This window comes from Sus scrofa, chromosome 18 (assembly GCF_054392235.1).
Source record: "Sus scrofa isolate SSC_HxYL_T2T_F1_AM1 chromosome 18, Sscrofa_HxYL_maternal_Yorkshire_Landrace_v2.0, whole genome shotgun sequence".
NCBI classification, from domain to species: domain Eukaryota; kingdom Metazoa; phylum Chordata; class Mammalia; order Artiodactyla; family Suidae; genus Sus; species Sus scrofa.
The window spans coordinates 49,308,271-49,327,481 of record NC_139400.1 but is presented as its reverse complement, the minus strand read 5'-3'; the positions used below and the strand labels follow the sequence as shown (position 1 = coordinate 49,327,481).

Sequence of the window (19,211 nt, the reverse complement as noted above, 5' to 3'; positions counted from 1 at the left end):
ATTGTTTTAGAATTAATCTCCATTAACCATGAGTGGGACAGTAGGAAATTCTGAGAGACGAGAAGAGGCTGGGACTGGGTAGGTAACACTGTGGGACAAAGAGAAGAGGGCAGAGGGCCCATCCTGTGCATGCAGAGCTGGATGCCAAGGGTAAGTTTAAAGCATGCCTAAATTAACAGGCCTCAGGATTTTCAGTAATAACAAGCCCTGATGATTCCAGTCTGGACCAGTTATGTTACTGAGGTACTATTCCAAGGCCAAGACCAGGAGGAGTTATTGATGAGAGTCAGAGATGGCTCTTCTTTAAAGAAGGGGGAATCCAACTCCCAGGGGAAGAGGCTGGACGTGGGAGTAGAAAGTCCCTGGGACCTTGAAAAGAGCAACAGACCCTGCTGGACATGAGGGACACTCACCTGGGAGCCAGATCCAGGTTCATGTGGCTCAGCAAACCCTGGGGCTTACTCTCCCTGAGCTGCAGGCTCCACCCTGCTGGGCTGAGCTGCTTCTGCTGTGGCACAAAGCTGGAAGAGCACAGGCGGGCTGTGCTTGGTCAGAAGGAAGAGCAAGAACACGAGGGATGTATTTTATGGTGTGGGTAGCTGATATAGTAATTCTTTTATATTAAAATTTTTTTGGTATGACCAAGTCACTTTGCCATACAGTAGAAATTGATAGAACACTGTAAATCAACTATACTTTAATAAAACAAATTTTAAAAACCTTTTTTTCCCTGAGTCCATTACTCTGGGAAAAGATTAGGACTCAGGCAGTGAGATCCAAGCACGTTAAATTCAGTGTAGCCACACACGATTTTTCACTGTTGGTCTAGGAACTCTGCCCCATAGTCAACAAATCGTCTCAGGTGATTATGAATGCACTGCAACCTTGACTACAGCAATGCAGAATGCACTTGATATTCAAATCAGTTTTATACTGTTAAGTAAAAAAAACGTGTAAATGAATGTGTATAGCATTTGTGTTAAAAAAAAAAAAAGCCCTATGCTTGTTTGTGACGTATATAATATTCCTGGAAGGCTTCACAAGAAACGGGAAAACTGGATTTCCCTTTGTGGCTCAGTGGTTAAGAACCTGAGTAGCATCCATGAGGATGCAGCTTCCATTCTGACCTTCCTCAGTGGGTTAAGGATCTGGTGGAGGTCACAGATCCTGTGCTGGATCCTTCGTTGCTGTGGCTGTGGCGTAGGCTGGCAGCTGCAGCTCTGATTTGACCCCACCCCTAGCCTGGGAACTTCCATATGCTGCAGGTGTGGCCCTTAAAAAAAAGGAAAGAAGGAAACTGGTAAAACTAGTAGCCACTGTGGAAGGGAATTGGGTAGCTAGGGGGAGAAAGTAAGTAGGAAGAGTTTTTATGACCTTGTATACCTTTTAAATTTGAAGCACATGCATGCATTATTAAGAAATAAAATAGATTCCAAAAATAAATAATGAGCTTTTATGATCCTCAACAACAGAGGAAAGTCAAGCCTGAAATCTAAGGGCGTTAAGTGCCCACCGTGGAGGGTGGAAGCAGCGCAGCACCTGGAGGAGCTTCCTCGGGGAGTCCCTTGGTCTGGCCACCCCGCCAGAGGCATTTCTAAGCAATCACAGACCACAGTGATCAGCAGGGAGGAGGACAATGAGAAGAGCTTTCCAGCCCGGCATCAGCCGCTCTCCAGAGCTGGCACCTGGCAAGACACGCTCCCTCTCCTGTGGCTCACAGCTCTCCTGGAAGGTGGCTGAGAATCCGCACCGGTGCCACCAGCGCTCTTCCTCTCTTGGTGTCCCTCCTGTTCCTCTCGGACTCCGCAGTCCTCGCATCTTTGGCCACAGTGTTTGATTTTGCAGAAGAGAATGCCGACCAAGTCAGTCAACTCCTTGTCATTCTGAGTCTGAACTCTCGTTTGACTTGGAAGACTTGTGCTTTCGTTTTTTCTTCTTTTTCTTTTCCTTCTTCTTTTTCTTATGCTTCTCTTTCTTCTTCTTTTTCTTGTGTTTCTCTTTACATTCTGAGGAACTGGAGCTGCTCCCATCTTCGTCTGAGGTTGAATCCTCCAGTAACTGTTTTAACTGTTGTATCCTAAACATACAAGATTGATACATTCAACTTAAAAAAATTTTTTTTGGCCATGCTCGTTGCACGTGGAAATTCCTGGGCCAGTGATTAAGCCTGTGCTACAGCAGTGACCCTGCTGCAGCAGTGACAATACTAGATCCTTAACCTGCTAGGCCACCAAGGAACTACTGAAATATTTTTTAAAAGGTATATGGAATTCCTGTTGTGGCTCAGCAGGTTAAGAACCCAGTGTTGTCTTCAATCCCTGGCCTAGCTCAGTGGTTAAGGATCAAGCATGGCTACAAACTATGACGTAGGTCACAGATGCAGCTTGGATTCAGCATTGCTGTGGCTGTGGTGTAAGCCGGCAGCTGCAGCTCTGATTCAACCCCCAGCCTGGGAACTGCCATATGCCACAGGTGCTGCCATAAAAAGAGAAAAAAGAAAAGGTAAAAGAATCATAGTGGGGGTGAAAAATGTAACAAATAACCTCCTTATTGAAGACAGTGTTTTTCATTTTTTTGCATGTCTTACTCTCTTGTGTACATCCATGCCTATTTTACATGATCACAACCAGTGAACAAGCCATTTTGTATTCTTTTCATTGTTTTAAACATTTCTGCAAGTTTCCACAGTCCTTACCCTCTAACAGATGCATACGTTTCCACTGCTCGAGTTGATACTAGGTAATCTACCTCCTCAGTAATCACAATTCAATACCATGAATTTGAAAACAAACCAAAAAAAATCTCTTGTTTTTCACCCTATTTTTAATCCTGCCCAGGAATTTTAAACAAAAGCTCAGATCTTTAAAAACACTGGAGAAGATAAAATACAGCTGCCAGCATCAATTGTTAGTGACATAAGCGGGCTGGGCCAAGCCCACTGCTTTAAGTTAACCCGGGCAGAACAGGCTGGCCTGCTCATTCCCCACACACTGGCCTTTCTGGGGGTTATTCCCGTCTTCCACATATTTCACAAGTACCATATTTACTACACTCCTCCTCTAATACTGGAATTTTTAAATTTTAAATTTATAGAGTTTCTAACTTTATATAATTCCAGACACTACAAGGATGCTTTTATCATCAGGACAACCTCACCTTATATCCTTTTCATGTCTTTTATTCTCTCGTATGATGTCATACATGGGATCTTCATGTGCCTTTGGGGTCAGAGAAGGTTAAGGTTAGGTTAGGCTTTATAGACCATTGTTGTTTTTTTTCTTCTTCTTCTTCTTTTTAGGGCACACCTGGGGCATATGAAAGTTCCCAGGCTAGAGGTCGAATTGGAGCAGCAGCTGCTGGTCTATACAACAGCCATGGCAATAGTGGATCCCAGTTGTGTCTCCGACCTATGCTGCAGCTCACGGCAATGTGGATCCTTAACTCACTGAGTGGGCCCAGGGATCGAACCCTCATTTTCACGGCTACTAGTCGGTTTCTTAATCCACTGAGCCACAGTGGGAACTCATTTTCTTTCTTTCTTTTTTTTTTTTGCTTCATAGATTTAAATTAAAATTACGTCCCTCTTTTCACTGAAACCAGTTGTTTTTTTCCCCGTTTGATATAATTTTATATTCAACACGTTCTAATCCTTCCTAAGGGTTGTCATAATTTCAAACTCCTGGAAGCCATAAAAAAGATTTTCCAGTTATTCAAATACAGGATATAATTTATATAACTTTGTAAATAAACCATAGCAAAATCATTACTAAAAACTACTCAAGGTTAGAGATATTGAGGTAATTCTACTTGTTCTATGTGGAAAGATGATCAAGAAATATTATTAAGCAAAATAAGTGAGTTGTAAATAATATATCAGAATGATTCACACTTACAGGTTCACAAAAGCATACTGTATATGACCAAAGAGAAGTCTGGAATATACTCATTAAGCTGTTTACTACAGATTCCCTCTGGGGAGAGAGGCAAGATTGGACTTGAAAAATCATGTGAGAAATTGTACTGTACTGTTTCCATTGTGTTAAAATGAGGCAAATTTATTTTTGTAATACTTGTATAATTTAAAATTATTTAAATTACTTAAAAATATGAATACATGGGGTCCTCTTGTGGCACAGAGGGTTAGGATCTGGCATTGTTTCTGCAGAACTTGTGAGACGGTGAAGGTGCAGGTTCAATCACTGGTCTGATGCAGGGGGTTAAAGGACCCATGCTGCTGCAACTGAGGTGTAGGTCACAGCTGTGGCTCAGATTCAATCCCTGACCCAGGAACTTTCATATGCTGTATAAACTTTCATTTATATATATATATATATATATACATATATATATATATATATAAATTTTATGGTGTGTTATCTTTAAAATATATTATAAAAATTTATATGTAAAGGACAACAAAGTTACAAATATCAATATCTATTATTTTACCACCCAGGGATATCCACTGTTAACATATGAGTGTGATTCTTTCAGTCATTATTCATAATTTACAAAAGTTATAATCATGTTACATACACAACTGTATTCTCTTTTTTCTCTTATGTTTTCATGAATATCTCCCCATGACATTACATATTCTTTTTTTTGGTATTTTTGTTTTTTAGGGATGCACCTGTGACATATGGAGGTTCCCAGCCTAGGAGTCCAATCAGAGCTATAGCTGCTGGCCTACACTACAGCCACGTGGGAACCAAGCCAAGTCTGCAACCTATACCACAGTTCACAGCAAAGCTGGATCCTTAACCCACTGAGAGAGGCCTTGAACCTCAGAGATTGAACCCGTGTCCTCATGGATGCTAGTCAGGTTTGCTAACCGCTGAGCCACAATGGGAACTCCTACATATTCTTTTAAAACATGATTCCTAACAATTATATAATTTATATGTTGCAGTACTTTATGTTGTATATTGGATATTGAAATTATTTCCTATTTTGCTTCAGTTTCTTTTTTTTTCCTTTATTTTTTTCTTTTTTGTCTTTTTAGGGCTGCACCTGTGGCATACAGAAGCTTCCAAGCCAGGGGTCAAATTGGAGGTGCAGCTACTGGCCTACGCCATAGCCACAGCCACCGCAGGATCCTTAACCCACTGAACTAGGTCTGGGATCAAACCTGCATCCTCATGGATACTAGACAGGTTCTTAACTCACCGAGCCACAATGGGAACTCCCTATTTTTCAATCATATAAATAATTCTGAAAGTTATCCTTAAACAGTCATAAAAATTTGTGTATACTGATGTTCTGTTATAGCCTTAGAACAATTCTTAAAATTTAGGTTTCTATATTTAAAAAATATGGATATGTTTAAATTTTTGAGTTTTATCCATCAAATTATCTGCTATAGGTGCTGTATAACTTGACATTTCAGGTAGCAGTGATTTTTTTTTCTTTTTTGGCCGCCCCATGGCATATGGAGTTCCCAGGCCAGAGATCAGATCTGAGCTGCAGTTGTAAGCTAAGATGCACCTGCAGCAGTGCTGGATTCTTAATCCACTGTGCTGGATCCTTAATCCACCTGTGTCTAGTGCTCCTAAGATGCTGCCACAGAGGGAACTAGCAGTGATTTATTATTATTATTTTTTGGCTATGCCTGCAGCATGGAGAATTTCCTGGGCCAGGGATCAAACCCAAGCCACAGCAGTGACAACACCAGATCCTTAACCTGCTGAGTCATCAGGGAACACCCAAATAGCAGTGATTTATCCAGAATATTTTCTGTAAATTAGTAAAATGGAAATATAGTATTTTAAATGCCTTAAAAATCTTTGGAGAATGTTTACGGACCCTGTTTGATAATATGCTGATAATCCCAATGTATATAGTAACAAAATAGTTAAATTGACCAAAATAGTTAACTGAATGGTGAACTAACACCCCTGCGAGGTGACTTTGTTAAAATAAAATGACAAAATGATAGATTGATTTTGTGGTCACCTAAAGAGCATATATCATTTATACATACACTTCTAGTTTATGGTAGAAAAAATATAATTATTAGACAAAGACTGGGAAACTATAACCTTGATTTTATTTATGAAATACGATTTTTTTTTTCACCTAAGTGAAAAAAGAGATTAGATAGATAAAAACGTTTGCGTTGGAAAAGAAGCAGTGTTCCTAAGACATAAGCAAATAACATTTTAATAAGCATTTTTTGTTAATGACCTCATACATCACACAAATTAGATTTAATATGGATGTAGTTAACACTGGGTATTTTGGCCTAAAGGCTTTGGGGAATTTAGTTAATGTGAACCTTCAGTTCACTGGTAACTGCCCGAGTCACTGACATTCACCATCTCCAGTCAATGTGAATTGACAGGGGGGTTTTACTTACTACTCTGAACTGTTCTAACTTTTGGTTGCCTTTGATAAAGAAAGGGCATTCTTTGTCTCCTGTTCGGTGACCATACCGTTTACAACGCCAACCTAAAACAAAGAAAAAAGGGACATATTTCTGTAAGTAACACATTTTTACTTAAGATAAAGGTAACAGTAGATCATATTAAAGATATTCTTCATTAGATTACAGTTTTAAAAGCAAATAGAATATAAATGAACAACATAAGATACCAGAAAAGAGAGGGAAACGAATTATTTCCTCAAGTATCCTTTAATCGTTGAGTTTTATAAATGAACCAAGTACTTACTAAACAATCCCAAGCAAAAGGTAAAGTGTGATTTTTTTTTTAACTGTTGTAGGTTGAGTTGTGTTGTCCCCTCTGCCCCCCATTGTATTACATGTCCTAAGCCCTGGTACCTCAGTATGTGTACCTATCTTACTGGAGGTGGGACTTCTAGAGAGGCTTGGAATATATCCTCAGAAGGAGCCATCCCTGGTGACACTTTGATTTTGGGCTTCTAGCCTCTGCAGGTACCAAAACCATGCAGTCTGTGGTACAGAAATACAGAGTATTAGGCCCACCGTAATTCTGAGCAGCTCTATTCTAGATAATACTAGGATCACAGAACCAAAGAATGCAGAGTTATGTGTGTGTGTGATTTTTCCATGTGGGATGGAGCCAAGTTTTTTGGAGCCTGAAGCTTACATAAATTAAAGAGAGGAAGGGCTCTTTAGGGGGGAAAAAAATCTTGCCTTTGCAAATTTTATAGAAAGGACCGTATGACCACATTCTTGGGACTCCAAAGGTTTTGGAAGGTACTGGTGAAGGGCCCCAAAGCTTAGGCTTCAATAACTTCATGTAAAATCTGGTCCAGCCTAAACACCCTTAATTTGCAAGTCAATGAAAAGAACTGTAAAATGGTAAGTGAAGCAAAACTAACTAACCCATCACACAGAGAAGTGGTTTTTAAACTTAATTTAAAAAAAAGGAAATATCAGTTTAGTACACGATTCGACTCTGAAGATAATAAAATAGCAGAAAGGGTTTATTTAACTAAATTTACGATATAACTATTACTGGAAAAATGAGAGACAGGAAGGGTATGTGTGTGAGATGAGACGGAGAAAGAAAAAAAGAGATGAATTCTTATCTTCTGTAGTAAGAAATCAATAGATAATGAAGAAACCTGAAAAATCAAGGGGCAAAATGTAATCCTGTTATCTAGATACATGGGGATAAACTTAAAAATAACCTTCTTAAGGAGTTCCCCCTGTGGCACAATGGGATCAGCAGTGTCTTGGGAGTGCTGATCCCTGGCCTGGCAGAGTGGGTTAAGGATCTGGCTTTCCCATAGCTGTGGCTCAGGTCGAAATTGAGGCTTGGACTGATCCTTGGCCTGGGAGCTCCATATGCCACAGGGCAGCCAAAAAAGAAAAAGAAAAATAACAAAAAACCTTAAAAGAGGTTGAGGTGGTCCCCTTTGAGGGAAGTGGAGTGAAGGAAAGGGGCTGGAAATTGCTATTTTAATTGTGTATGAGAAGAATCTTTGTACAAATGTCCTTAAAGGCAGCAGCACCCCTTCCTCAAATGCCACCTTATGTGGCATGGAGGTGCTGCTGCTCCGGTGCAGTGGAGGGTGTGCGCAGAGCTCTACCTGTTCCAGACCCACCCTCTGGGGCCTGGAGCTCCTCTCAGGGCACCTGGATAAAACCTTCCCACCACCAATGACGATGACTGAGTCAGGACCCAAAGGGATGGCCCTCCAATGCACCCCTTGTCCCCCGTGGCATTTCTACAGGGAATATCTTGTCTGTTACAGGAATATCACTGAAGCATCTTCTCCCAGGCAGCACCGCTCTGCCTCTTACCTCGGACACTTACTGGCATATGCAAGGCGGCTTCCTCATCTACAGAATAGGGTCATGCTTTTACTTTAACAGTGCTGTGGTGAGAACAAGTTAAGTTAAAGAAGTGAACTCATTTGTAAACAGTGTTCTGTAACGTGTGTGTGTTAAGGGGTGTTGCTTGAAATTTGTCCACACTCACACTGCATGACTTTGACTTCTTTCCCCAGTGGCATCCAAAGTCCTTTGGTTGGTGCGTGGGCCAGAAATTCCCTGGCATGTTCATTGCCTGGGACATCTGGTATACAGTCTTCTGGCTTAGCCTCATCTTCCTGGAAAAGGAAATAGCGTGTAAGCTCTATGGCAAAAAAGCACCGGAATTCTCTCCCACCAGTTAGAGGACACAGCACTGCCTGGCTTTCTCATGGGCTGGGGACTCTGAGGTCAACCTAAGTTACCCCCTGAAGAGCTAGAAGAACAAATTATAACTGACCTAAAAAACAGAAGTAACTATACTATAAGAACTATGCCCCCAAAACAAAGTGGCTGTTCTTAGATAAAAGTTACTAGTGTTTACAAAGGAATGATCTGTGAACTCCATATTCTGACTCTAGATCATAAAAATTAGATTCTAAGAGCATAAAAAGTTTTCTGCTAACTTAAAAGCTTTGTGGAATGAGGCAGAATATAGAATTAAACAAGTACGGTTTCCGGGAACAATAACATGTTAGATTAAAACATTATTAGACCTTGAAGGCACTGTCCTGTTTTATAATCTCACACATGCCATATTTGTGAAATGTGGTTTTTTTTTTTGTGTGTGTGTGTCTTTTGTCTTTTTTGGGGTCACACCCATGGCATATGAAGGTTTCCAGGCTACGGGTCCAATCCGCCAGCCTATGCCAGAGCCACAGCAACACGGGATCCTAGCCATATCTGTGACCTATACCACAGCTCAGGGCAACGCCATATCTTTAACCCACTGAGTGAGGCCAAGGATCAAATCTGTGTCCTTGTGGATACTAGTTGGGTTCATTAACCACTGAGTCATGACAGGAACTCCATGAAATGTGTTTTTACCAGCAAATAACTACACTATACAATTAAGGTGCTACTTTTTTTAATCTTACATTTTTTTCAAGTTTCCATGAATATTAAATTTATAATGGAAGAATGTTTCTGAAAAAATTTTTTTTAAAATGAAAACGGGTTGTGATGATCATTGTACAACTATAAATGTAATAAAATTCATTTTAAAAAAAGAAAATTATCAAAGAGAAAAAGGTGCTTTGGCCTCAGTCCTCTAGTTTCAGTCCCACTGACACTGACACTGGGCGAAGGCACTGGGGGCGGGGCTCCTGCACGAGGGGAGGCTGGACCAGGGGCGCTACTTGGGGCCCACTGTTCTCAGAGCTGCTGCTATTCAAGGAACCAGCACCCAGTAGGTGAAAGAGGGACTCGGGGGCAGCCAAGCTTTGAGAAGATGCAGTCACAGGTCAGAAAGAAAGAGGGGAGCAACGGCTGAGGAACACAAGCGAGCCTGCAGTGGTTTGTCAGGGGACAGACACAGGCTGATTAAATGTCTGCAAAGGCACAGACTGTGACCAAGTGTATGAACTGACTGGCATTGGCAGGGAAGAAACAGAACTATCCTAAAAGGAGGTTCAAACAGTATGCAACTGTTTTGAGTCTGAGGTGTGAGTGAAATGTGTCAGAGAAAAAGCAAAAGCACCAACTTCACACTGACCTTGATAAGCCCAGGAGGAGGTTTTTCATAACTGAAAAGGAAAAAAAATACACAGGTCATCAACTATGCTCATAGGAACAGAACACATTTCAATCAGCAAAAGCAACTGCAGGCCAAAAGAAAAAGACTTTTTTTTTTTTTTCCTTTTTTTTTTTTTGTCTTTTGTCTTTTTGTTGTTGTTGTTGTTGCTATTTCTTGGGCCGCTCCCGCGGCATATGGAGGTTCCCAGGCTAGGGGTTGAATCGGAGCTGTAGCTACCAGCCTACGCCAGAGCCACAGCAACGCGGGATCCGAGCCGCGTCTGCAACCTCCACCACAGCTCACGGCAACACCATATCGTTAACCCACTGAGCAAGGGCAGGGACCGAACCCGCAACCTCATGGTTCCTAGTCGGATTCGTTAACCACTGTGCCACGACGGGAACTCCGACTTTTTTTTAGTAGAAACTTCAAAGTACATTATAACTAAAACAGTTAGTAAAATATACCCAGCAGTCAGAGATCCTATATATATAAACTGATGCTGTACCGCATCCTGCTGGGGTGCAGAACCTAAATCCACTGAAATAACTGACTTGGTGTCTTGGCACAGCGATTTTATTTTTGGAAGATGAAAAAGCAAGAGGTTGCAGGGAAAATGTGAGGTAAGAAGACCATGAGCTAAATATGGTTCCAAACTGTCATTACGGTTGTTGGGTGACTTACCTACCATGACTTACAATTTCCTTCCACTGAGAGGCACGTGGGGGTCAGGGGTGTGAGTGACCTGTTCTAACAAGGATGGGGGCTGCGGAGGGGGCCGGGTTGGGGCAGCAAAGCCAGAGGTCAGGGCCTGGTGCAGGGGAGGGAGCTGACGGTGCTCTGTCCCAGAGGCTCCCCCTCCCGTGTCCCCTGCAGCTCCTGATTCAAGAGCCTCCCCACAGGCCTGTGCTGCCAGCAGCGTGGGCTGCCGGGCTGGCTGCCTCCTGCTCCTCAGCTCTCTGACCGCCCTCTATACCCCACTGACCTCACTGGACTCAGGGATGCAGGCCTCCTGCTCGGTGCCTGGAGGCCAGGCGGCCCTCAGTAAAGAACTGCTGCTGGAGCGGCAGAGGACTGACTGTGGGAACACACTTGCTCTTCCACCAACAGAGCTCTCGACCCCAGGGCCCTGAGGATACAAGTCCTGTCTGTGCTCCCAACTCAGTTCCACTTTGCAGCCCTCTGCCAGAACTTTAGAAGAGGCTTCTGGGTGCCAAATCTAGAAAAGCAGCAAATGTTCATGTTCATTTAAAAAATTTTGTTTCATTTAAATTGAGATATGACTGATATATAACATTGTATCACCATTAGGTGTTAAGTATGTTCCGTTTCAAGTACTGACACATTTAAGGCGAGGCAACATATAGCATGGCTTTTTTTTTTTTTTTTGCTATTTCTTTGGGCCGCTTTCGCGGCATATGGAGGTTCCCAGGCTAGGGGTCGAATTGGAGCTGTAGCCACCGGCCTACGCCAGAGCCACAGCAACGCGGGATCTGAGCCGCATCTGCAACCTACACCACAGCTCACGGCAACGCCGGATCCTTAACCCACTGAGCAAGGGCAGGGACCGAACCTGCAACCTCATGGTTCCTAGTCAGATTCATTAACCACTGCGCCACGACAGGAACTCCTAGCATGGCTTTTAAATGTGAGTGCATAATGGACATAACCCCTTAATTAAAAAAATAAAAGTAGTGGAAAGAGGCAGGACAAGGGAACATCTCAGGTCTTTTCAAAGCTTCTGTAATGAAATTTTACTGACAACATCAGCTCTGTGGCTGGTGAGGTGGTGTATCAAGCCACCCAAGGTGGCTGTTCCTTGGCTCTCTGTATATACCCTCTTTGACTAGTTCCTGTGCCTCCCCTGTACCCTACTCACATGGCTGACCTTCCTTCTTAATCAACAGAGCTTATTCAATAACTACCTTCATGCTTGCTCACCCCTGCTTTCCTTCCCAGCCCAGCTAGTGAATGTAAGATAGATCTTTCTTGCTTGCTTGCTCACTTGCTCTTTCTCTTTCTTTCTTCCTGTCGGTCTGTCTGTCTATCTATCTCTCTATTTATCTTTTCTTTTTTGGCCGCCCCATGGCACATGGAGTTCCTCAGCCAGGGATCAGATCAAGCTGCAGTTGTGACCTACATCGCAGCTGGGGCAACTCAGGATCCTTTAACCCACTGTGCTGGACAGGGGATGGAACCTGCATCCTGGTGCTGTAGAGACTCCACCATAATTTTCAGATCAGAAGAGCTCCACTATGATAGTTTATCAAGGGGAAGACATCTGCCTTGTCACAGTTGATAACCTGAGGGGCTGTGAGGGATATACCCCTCTGTAGTTTTCCTAGTAAATGATGAGCCGACCTGACCTCAATTCCCCCTATAACACTTCTCCCTGCTCCTGTAGCAGACTGCTGCTGGTCCTGACTGCTGTCTGGCTGTACACGGTGGGGTGTTGCTGCATGGCTTTGCTTTAGACTTGTAGGATCCCTGTGCAATACACTGTTGTTGTCTCTGTTGCTGTCTCCAGGCTCCTTCTTTGTTCTCTTGGCCGGGCAATTACAATGTTTGCAGGCCTGCGAGGTGCAGCCCAACAGGTGGTATGTCAGCATTCAGCAAATCTAACCCCATCTCCTCTGAGGCTCAGCAAATGTGCCTTATTATAGTTATCAAATTATCTTGTTAGAATCAAATGAGAGATTTTCCACATTCTGGCCTCCATGCCAAGCCTCACTTGTACAGGACTGTCAATAAATGTTTAGCTGAATTCCCTAGTTATTCCAGCATCATGTTTGTCACTGGAAAACAGACACTCCAGGAACACCTCAAATCCAGTTTTCCGTAAAATTTTTCTCCCAAACAGTGCTCATTTATTCACTTTTAATTTAATGATGTAATTCACATACCATCCTTCCCTAAGTTTTGAACATACTCCCCTCCTAAAGCAAAACACCATGAGGCTGGGGGGAGATAGTAACAAGAGCAATGACCTCCCGCCATCTCCAAGACTGGGGTTGGGTTGAGTGTGTGCAGATGTTAAATGTGTATACATGTTTGCTTGCTGATGCTGGGAACATCCATGTGGAGGGAGATATTTCAAATAATGTATGACAGGAAATGTTAAGCTAGGAGTCCATATCTGGGCCATGCCCTGGTGTTCACCAAGTTAAGGGGAAACAGAGCTGTAGACTTTTTAATGAAGGATGTTGACAAGGATAAGCTTTCGTTATCACATCTGCAGTCCAGGGATCACCTTGTTACAACAGCAAGCCTCCTCTGTGCGTGCTCAGCTGCACGCAGCCACCCCAGACTGGCCGGGGACTGAATCAAGAGAGTCTCAGAAGGCTGAGGCTACACGTCTGTATTTGAGAAAGGCCAATAAATAGGGAAGCTATTCCGAGACCAGATGTCTGTGCACTCAAAAAGCATCTCTCAAGCTTGCCCACTAAAAACTGTCACTCGCACCTGGTTCTACAAGAATGAAGTCACTAGCTACTGCAGTCACTGACCTTCAACATGCTCTGAAAGGACTTCAGGGCAGTGAACAGGAATGAGGCACTCTGTGCTCTGGGAAAAACTGGCAGGATAGGCCTTCAGATAGACATTCTCAGGAGGAGATTCTATGAGCCCAATTTCTTGCATCTTCTCAAATCTAGAAAAGCACTAAAATCAGTCATGGAGACATCTGCTCCTCATGACTAGCAGCGACTCTCTGCCAAAATGCCTGCTTGACTGCACGCACACCCTCCTCACCAAAGGTCACCTATGTCCCGACCTCCCCCACTGCCTCTTTGGAGCAGATCCTCAGAGATACCTGAGAGGCTGTCTGTCTCCCAGGCTATAGTCCTCATTTTGTCCCCAATAAAACTTCACTCACAGCGCTCATGTTTTTGTTTTTTGTTTTGTTTGTTTTTGTTTTTTCCAAAGACACGCTCTTAAAGGGAGTCATACCTCTTCCTCAAGGAATGAGTAATATACAAACATTTAAAACTCAGATCTGTGTCTTAACCCTGTAAACCCCCAAGGATGTACTTACTTTAGTACTTCAAGAAGGTTTCACAGCATAGAAAAACTTAATGACTTTATGTTTTCTCGACCCTGACCCTCTCATGCATTGACTTTAAAGATCCTTCAGAGTAAATATTGGGAGTTTAGGGGCCAGAGAGAATTGACTAAAAGTGAAATGCTTTTCCTTTTGCCTTTCTTTAAGATGTGAAAGAAAACAACTTTGGTGGATGTGATATTGTACCTCATAATAAATATATATTTGGTCTTCATCCATTATTCCTAGCATACAGCTCCCCAAACCCTAGTAATTTCTGATATAAGAGTCATAGGGGCAACTTTCCTTATATTTAGTTTTGTTTTCAGTTCTTGAAATAGCTCCAGAGCTAGAAAGTTCTTTTTTGTCTTTCAAAACAAGCGTCTTTAAACCAAACTGAGTTCATGTTATTGAGGTGACTGAGGTGACATTTGGAAAGCCCCTAAAGACAGGGCTCTGGTTGTGGGGGGAGAGACATGTGACTAGAGGGTTGGAACTATTAGTCCCATCTCCATGGGGGCTGAGTTAATCATCAATGGCCAATGATGAACCAATCAAGCCTATGTAAGGAAGCCTCTGTAAATACCCAAAAGGATGGAGTTCAGAGGAGTTTCATGGTTGGTGAACCTGTGGAGGTGCGGCATACCTGTAAAGGGCACGGAAGCGCCACACGGCTCTCATACCTTACCCTGTGCATCTCATCTCTTCCATCTGGCTGCTCCTGAATTACACCTTTTTAAAATAAACCAGTGATCTAGTAAGGAAAACATCTTCCTGAGTTCTACAAGCTGCTTGAACAAATTGACCAAACTAGAGGAGGGGGATGCAGGAACCTCTGACTTATAGTGGGTACCAATCAGGATTTGCAATTATCTCTGGATCCTTCCAAATATGGACTGTGGGGGAGGTGTCTTGTCTCTGTTCTCATCCTCACTGTCATTAATCCAGAGCTTTTCTAAAGGGACAGAGGAAGATTTGCTCCCTGAAGATTACATAGTAAACTGGGTATAGGAGTTCTCATTATGGCTCAGTGGTTAACAAACCTGACTAGCATCCAAGAGAACGAGGGTTCGATCCCTGGCCTTTCTTAGTGGTCAAGGATCTGGCAGTGCCATGAGCTGTGGTGTAGGTCACAGATGAGGCTCCAATCCCTAGTTGCTGTGGCTCCTAGCCTGGGAACCTCCATATGCTATGGGTGCAGTCCTAAAAAGACAAAAAATAAAATATAAATAAACTGGGTATAATTAGCCTTTTAGGTATGGTACAAAGCTTTTTAGGGTGGTATTTCCAAAGCAAATTCTTAGAATATTTTTCAATGGAAAGTGGTTTATCATAGGCCTAGGCCTCTTTTAGCAAGAATAATGGAAATTTGCATAAATTGGGCAGATGATGCAGTCCACCAGCAGCGATTCATTAGAAAGGAAGTTTGGAAGGGAGGTGGTAAAGTCTATGCAAATATCCAGTAATGCAACAATAATTTCTTTTCGCCATAGGAGTTGAAAAAGTAATATAGCTAAAGATCTGAATTCCTGAAAAATATGTAATGCTTTTGCCTAGATAGAAAAGAAGTGTGATGGAACTGCACATTTTAAAATCTATTATTAGCAATGGCTTTCCCTAAAAAGTCCATTTTAGAACTGTTTTCACAAGTGTAAAGGAATGTGGTTGATGTTTTTCCCTAGGGCTAAACAATTCATTAGCTTATGCAGCATGTTACAAAAGATATTTAGTTAGTGGAGGCCATTAGTTTGTGCCATCTGTGAAGGCTTGTTAACGGATCATTCAGATTGTAATAGGCTGCCCTGAGCAGTATAAAGACTAAATTAAGATAAATTTCCATAAAAGATTGATTATTTTCCCAAATGGACACAGGGCAAGAAATCTTTTTTTTTTTTGGTTTTTTGAGGGCCACATCCATAGCATACGGAGGTTCCCAGGCGAGGGGTTGAGTTGGAGCTGCAGCTACCAGCCTATGCCACAGCCACAGCAACTTGGGATCCGAGCCTTGTCTTTGACCTACACCACCGCTCACGGCAATGCTGGATCTTTGACCCACTGAGCAAGGCCAGGGATCGAACCTCGTCCTCATGGATACTAGTCAGATTTGTTACCACTGAGATACGACTGGAACCCTCAGAAATCTATTTTTTTTTTAATAGCTGCACCCATGGCATATGGAAGTTACTAGGCCAGGGACTGAATCCAAGCCACAGCTGCAGCCTACACAACAGCTGTGGCAATCGGATCCTTTAACCCCACTGCAGGGCTCCACAGTGACCTGAGCTGCTGCTGTTGGATTCTCAACCTACTGTGCCACAGTAGGAACTCTGGGGTAAGGAATCTTTATGTCGCCAAGTACTTAATAATACTCTTTGTGTTTCTAAGTGCTGGGGTAGTATTTCTTCTGGAAGAGTCCCTCTTGTAAGCATATTCCATCCCAACTGTTCTTAAAACCTGGTCCTGTGGAGCTGGAAGGCAGAAACGAAACTGTATTTACTGAGAATGTCCATTCTGTTATGCCTTGTGGCCCGGGAGCACTTGAGAAACAGAGCTGAAAAATGGGCTGGTGCATGGGTTGAAGACTCAGATACCTTTGGGGGCCGGGCAGATATGGTAAGAGAGTAAGAAAAACTAAAGTCAGGTGTAAGAAAGTGACCTGAGGAATGGGAGGGGAACTAAAGAGGGCATACAGACCAGGTGGCAAAAGGATCTGAATTCAATTTGCAAAAAAAATCACTACAGGGCTTCCCATTTAACATGTCTGTCTCCCTTTCCCAGACACTCTTTGAGTGACAGTAAAAGAAAAAAAGTTAGAAGCCACAGAGAAGTCCTGAGAGGAGATACAAAGATGGAGACAAGCAGGGAAAGGAAAGAGAACTAAACCCTTGCCTACTAGAGCATGAAGTTAATGGGTAATGTCTATTATTCAACAGAAAAAGAGCAGTATTAGCATGTAATTTAGAAAGAGTTAAATCCCAGGAGAAAAATGAAGTTTCCCCATTGAGGCCCTGGTGGGAGGGAAAGGTGTGGGGAGTGTGTGGGGTGACTGAAGAGGACAGATGGGAACAACTGTTTTTTGAAATTAGACTTTTCATACTATTTGATGTTTAAACTTCCTGAAAATATGGTTCTGGAAATATAAATTTTCATTTCAAAGAAAATAAGACTTTGAACTAGCCAAACTAAATATGACAACAGCCCAGAACTTTAAAAACCTCTGAAAAATCCCACTGGTCTGAGTATCAGACGCCACAGTTTCTCTTTAGTTTTGCTAGTTTACAGGTCAGCCTTGATTCCATTACTTAAGTACTGAACCTGCATTTCTTCATGTGCAAAAGGAGGTTATAATCTCTCTGATATCTGTAAGTGCTCTGTGGACCACAATAAATGTAGAGTATTAACTACCATCAGGCATCCTATAGTTAAGGATATTGAGGGCTGGGTGGGGCCAAGCACTGACCTGATCTTAACCCAGGGAAAGATTTTTGAACACTGGCATTACACAGGCAGCAAAGAGGATCCCAGCATCTCTCGAAGGGAGGGGCCAAGACTGTGGAAGCCAGCAATGCAGCGCCTGTATCCACAACCACTACCTATTGAGGTGAAATTCAGCTCAAGAGCCACAAGGAAAGGAGCAGGCCAGGCTCTGAGCAATGCATTTTGTGTCAAAGCTCCCAAAAGGTTAATGAGAAGGGCAGCCCTTTAAGGACCTTTCCTTACATGATTGTCTCCAAGGTATGAGATATGCCTGAAACAGAAATAGTTCAAATAACTCCGTGTACACCAAACTTAGAAAAAAACTTCTAAAGCTAATTACAGAATGACAGAATCACAGGAAACTGAAAGCGTCATTAATCCAAGCTTCCAGCTGATGTTAAATCTCCTTTACAAGCCACCCTCCTCTCAGTGATTATCTGGATTCTCCTCCAGCCCAAGCAGCTGGGGGAGCCCGTGCCTCCTAAGTCAGGCCACGCTGACCATCAAGAATATATGACCTGGTCCTAATTCTTGTTGTTGAGCCATAACTGGCCTCTCCGTAGCTCCCACCTTTAATCCCGGCAACAACAACAACAACGAAAATCCTTAAGACCTGAGAGAACCTATCCATGCTCTTCCACCTGACAGCTCCTCCCGAATATTTAGGGACCAAGCCCTCACCCACTGCTTATTCCTCACTTCACTAACGTTCCAGGATCGGGCTTTCTTCCCCCTTACTAACAGCAGAAGACGAAAAGAAAGAGGATTTAATCCAGATCATAGAGAGCCCCTGGAACTGAGAAACAGGAAAGGAGCAAGGCGCTCAGCCGCACTTGCCTGCGGCCCGTCCCCAGTCCCGCCCGAGGGCATAACAGCGCCTCTGAGCACATCGACGTCGCCTCTCCAGGAATAAAGCCATCGCCTCGTTGGGGAAGGGCGCGACCTCCGCCCCCGCGCGCCGGAGGCCGGCCTCGGGGTAGACCCTCCCCCGTGGAGGGTCGGCTGGAAGTCGAGGGTCACGCCGCCCGGGGTCTCAACCGGCGCCCGGCTCTCTGGGGGCCGACGGGCCCAACGAGCCCATTCCCGGGTCTCCGAGCGCCCCGCCTACAGCGCCAACTCCGCGCCGCGCGACCCCAGGGACTCACAAGGACTCCAGGTGCTTGAGTTGCTGCAGCTGCTGCGCGTCGTGCCGCCGCCGTTTCTGCTCCCGGCGTCGCTGCAGCTCCTGCTCCTGGGGCTCCCGCGGTCGCCGCGCGCCCCCGGACCTGGGGTTGTCGCTCCCCGGCCCGGACGACATCGTCGCCGAGGCGGCCCCGCGCGGCGAAGCCAGCACTTCCTCCGCGTCGTGCACGCCTGGATCCGCAGCGCCCCCTCTTGCCGCCACTCCGCTGTTGGCCAGGCGGCCAGGTGTCCCTTCGGAGGCTGCCTGCACCCCGCCACCCGACAGGCCCGCGCAGTAGCATGTCTGCTCTAAGTGCCAGGCGCTGGCGTCAGGTCCCCGGGTGCGGGCGTCCGAGCGCGCCTCCTGGCGGCGGCTGAGAGCCTCGGCGCTGAAGACGCTGTGGCAGGAAGCTTAAGAAAGAAAAATGTTGAACCAATAATTACTCACATATTAGAATTTCATATTGTACAATACAGGGAATGTAGCCAATATTTTGTAATAACTAAATGTAGCGTAACCTTTTAAGCTGTATAAAAATTAAAAAAATAAAAAAGAA

At 43.8% G+C, this 19,211-nt stretch overlaps 1 protein-coding gene across 2 annotated transcripts; it reads right to left on the bottom strand.

Moving 5' to 3' along the window:
• Window positions 1-680: 680 nt before the first annotated feature.
• LOC100738822 (retinitis pigmentosa 9 protein homolog) lies at window positions 681-18,964 on the bottom strand. 2 transcript variants are annotated; one of them, XM_003484045.5, is made up of 6 exons: window positions 18,639-18,964; window positions 9,957-9,987; window positions 8,412-8,541; window positions 6,359-6,450; window positions 3,157-3,218; window positions 681-2,077 (listed from the first exon to the last, which is right to left on the bottom strand). In XM_003484045.5, exons 1-6 carry the CDS (start codon window positions 18,788-18,790, stop codon window positions 1,879-1,881), a joined length of 666 nt encoding a protein of 221 aa, XP_003484093.3. In that variant the 5' UTR covers window positions 18,791-18,964; the 3' UTR covers window positions 681-1,878. The 2 variants fall into 2 exon arrangements, with proteins under 2 accessions (XP_003484093.3, XP_084862043.1); XM_085005917.1 differs by lacking the exon at window positions 18,639-18,964 and adding an exon at window positions 13,484-13,626.
• Between the last annotated feature and the right edge of the window lie 247 nt (window positions 18,965-19,211).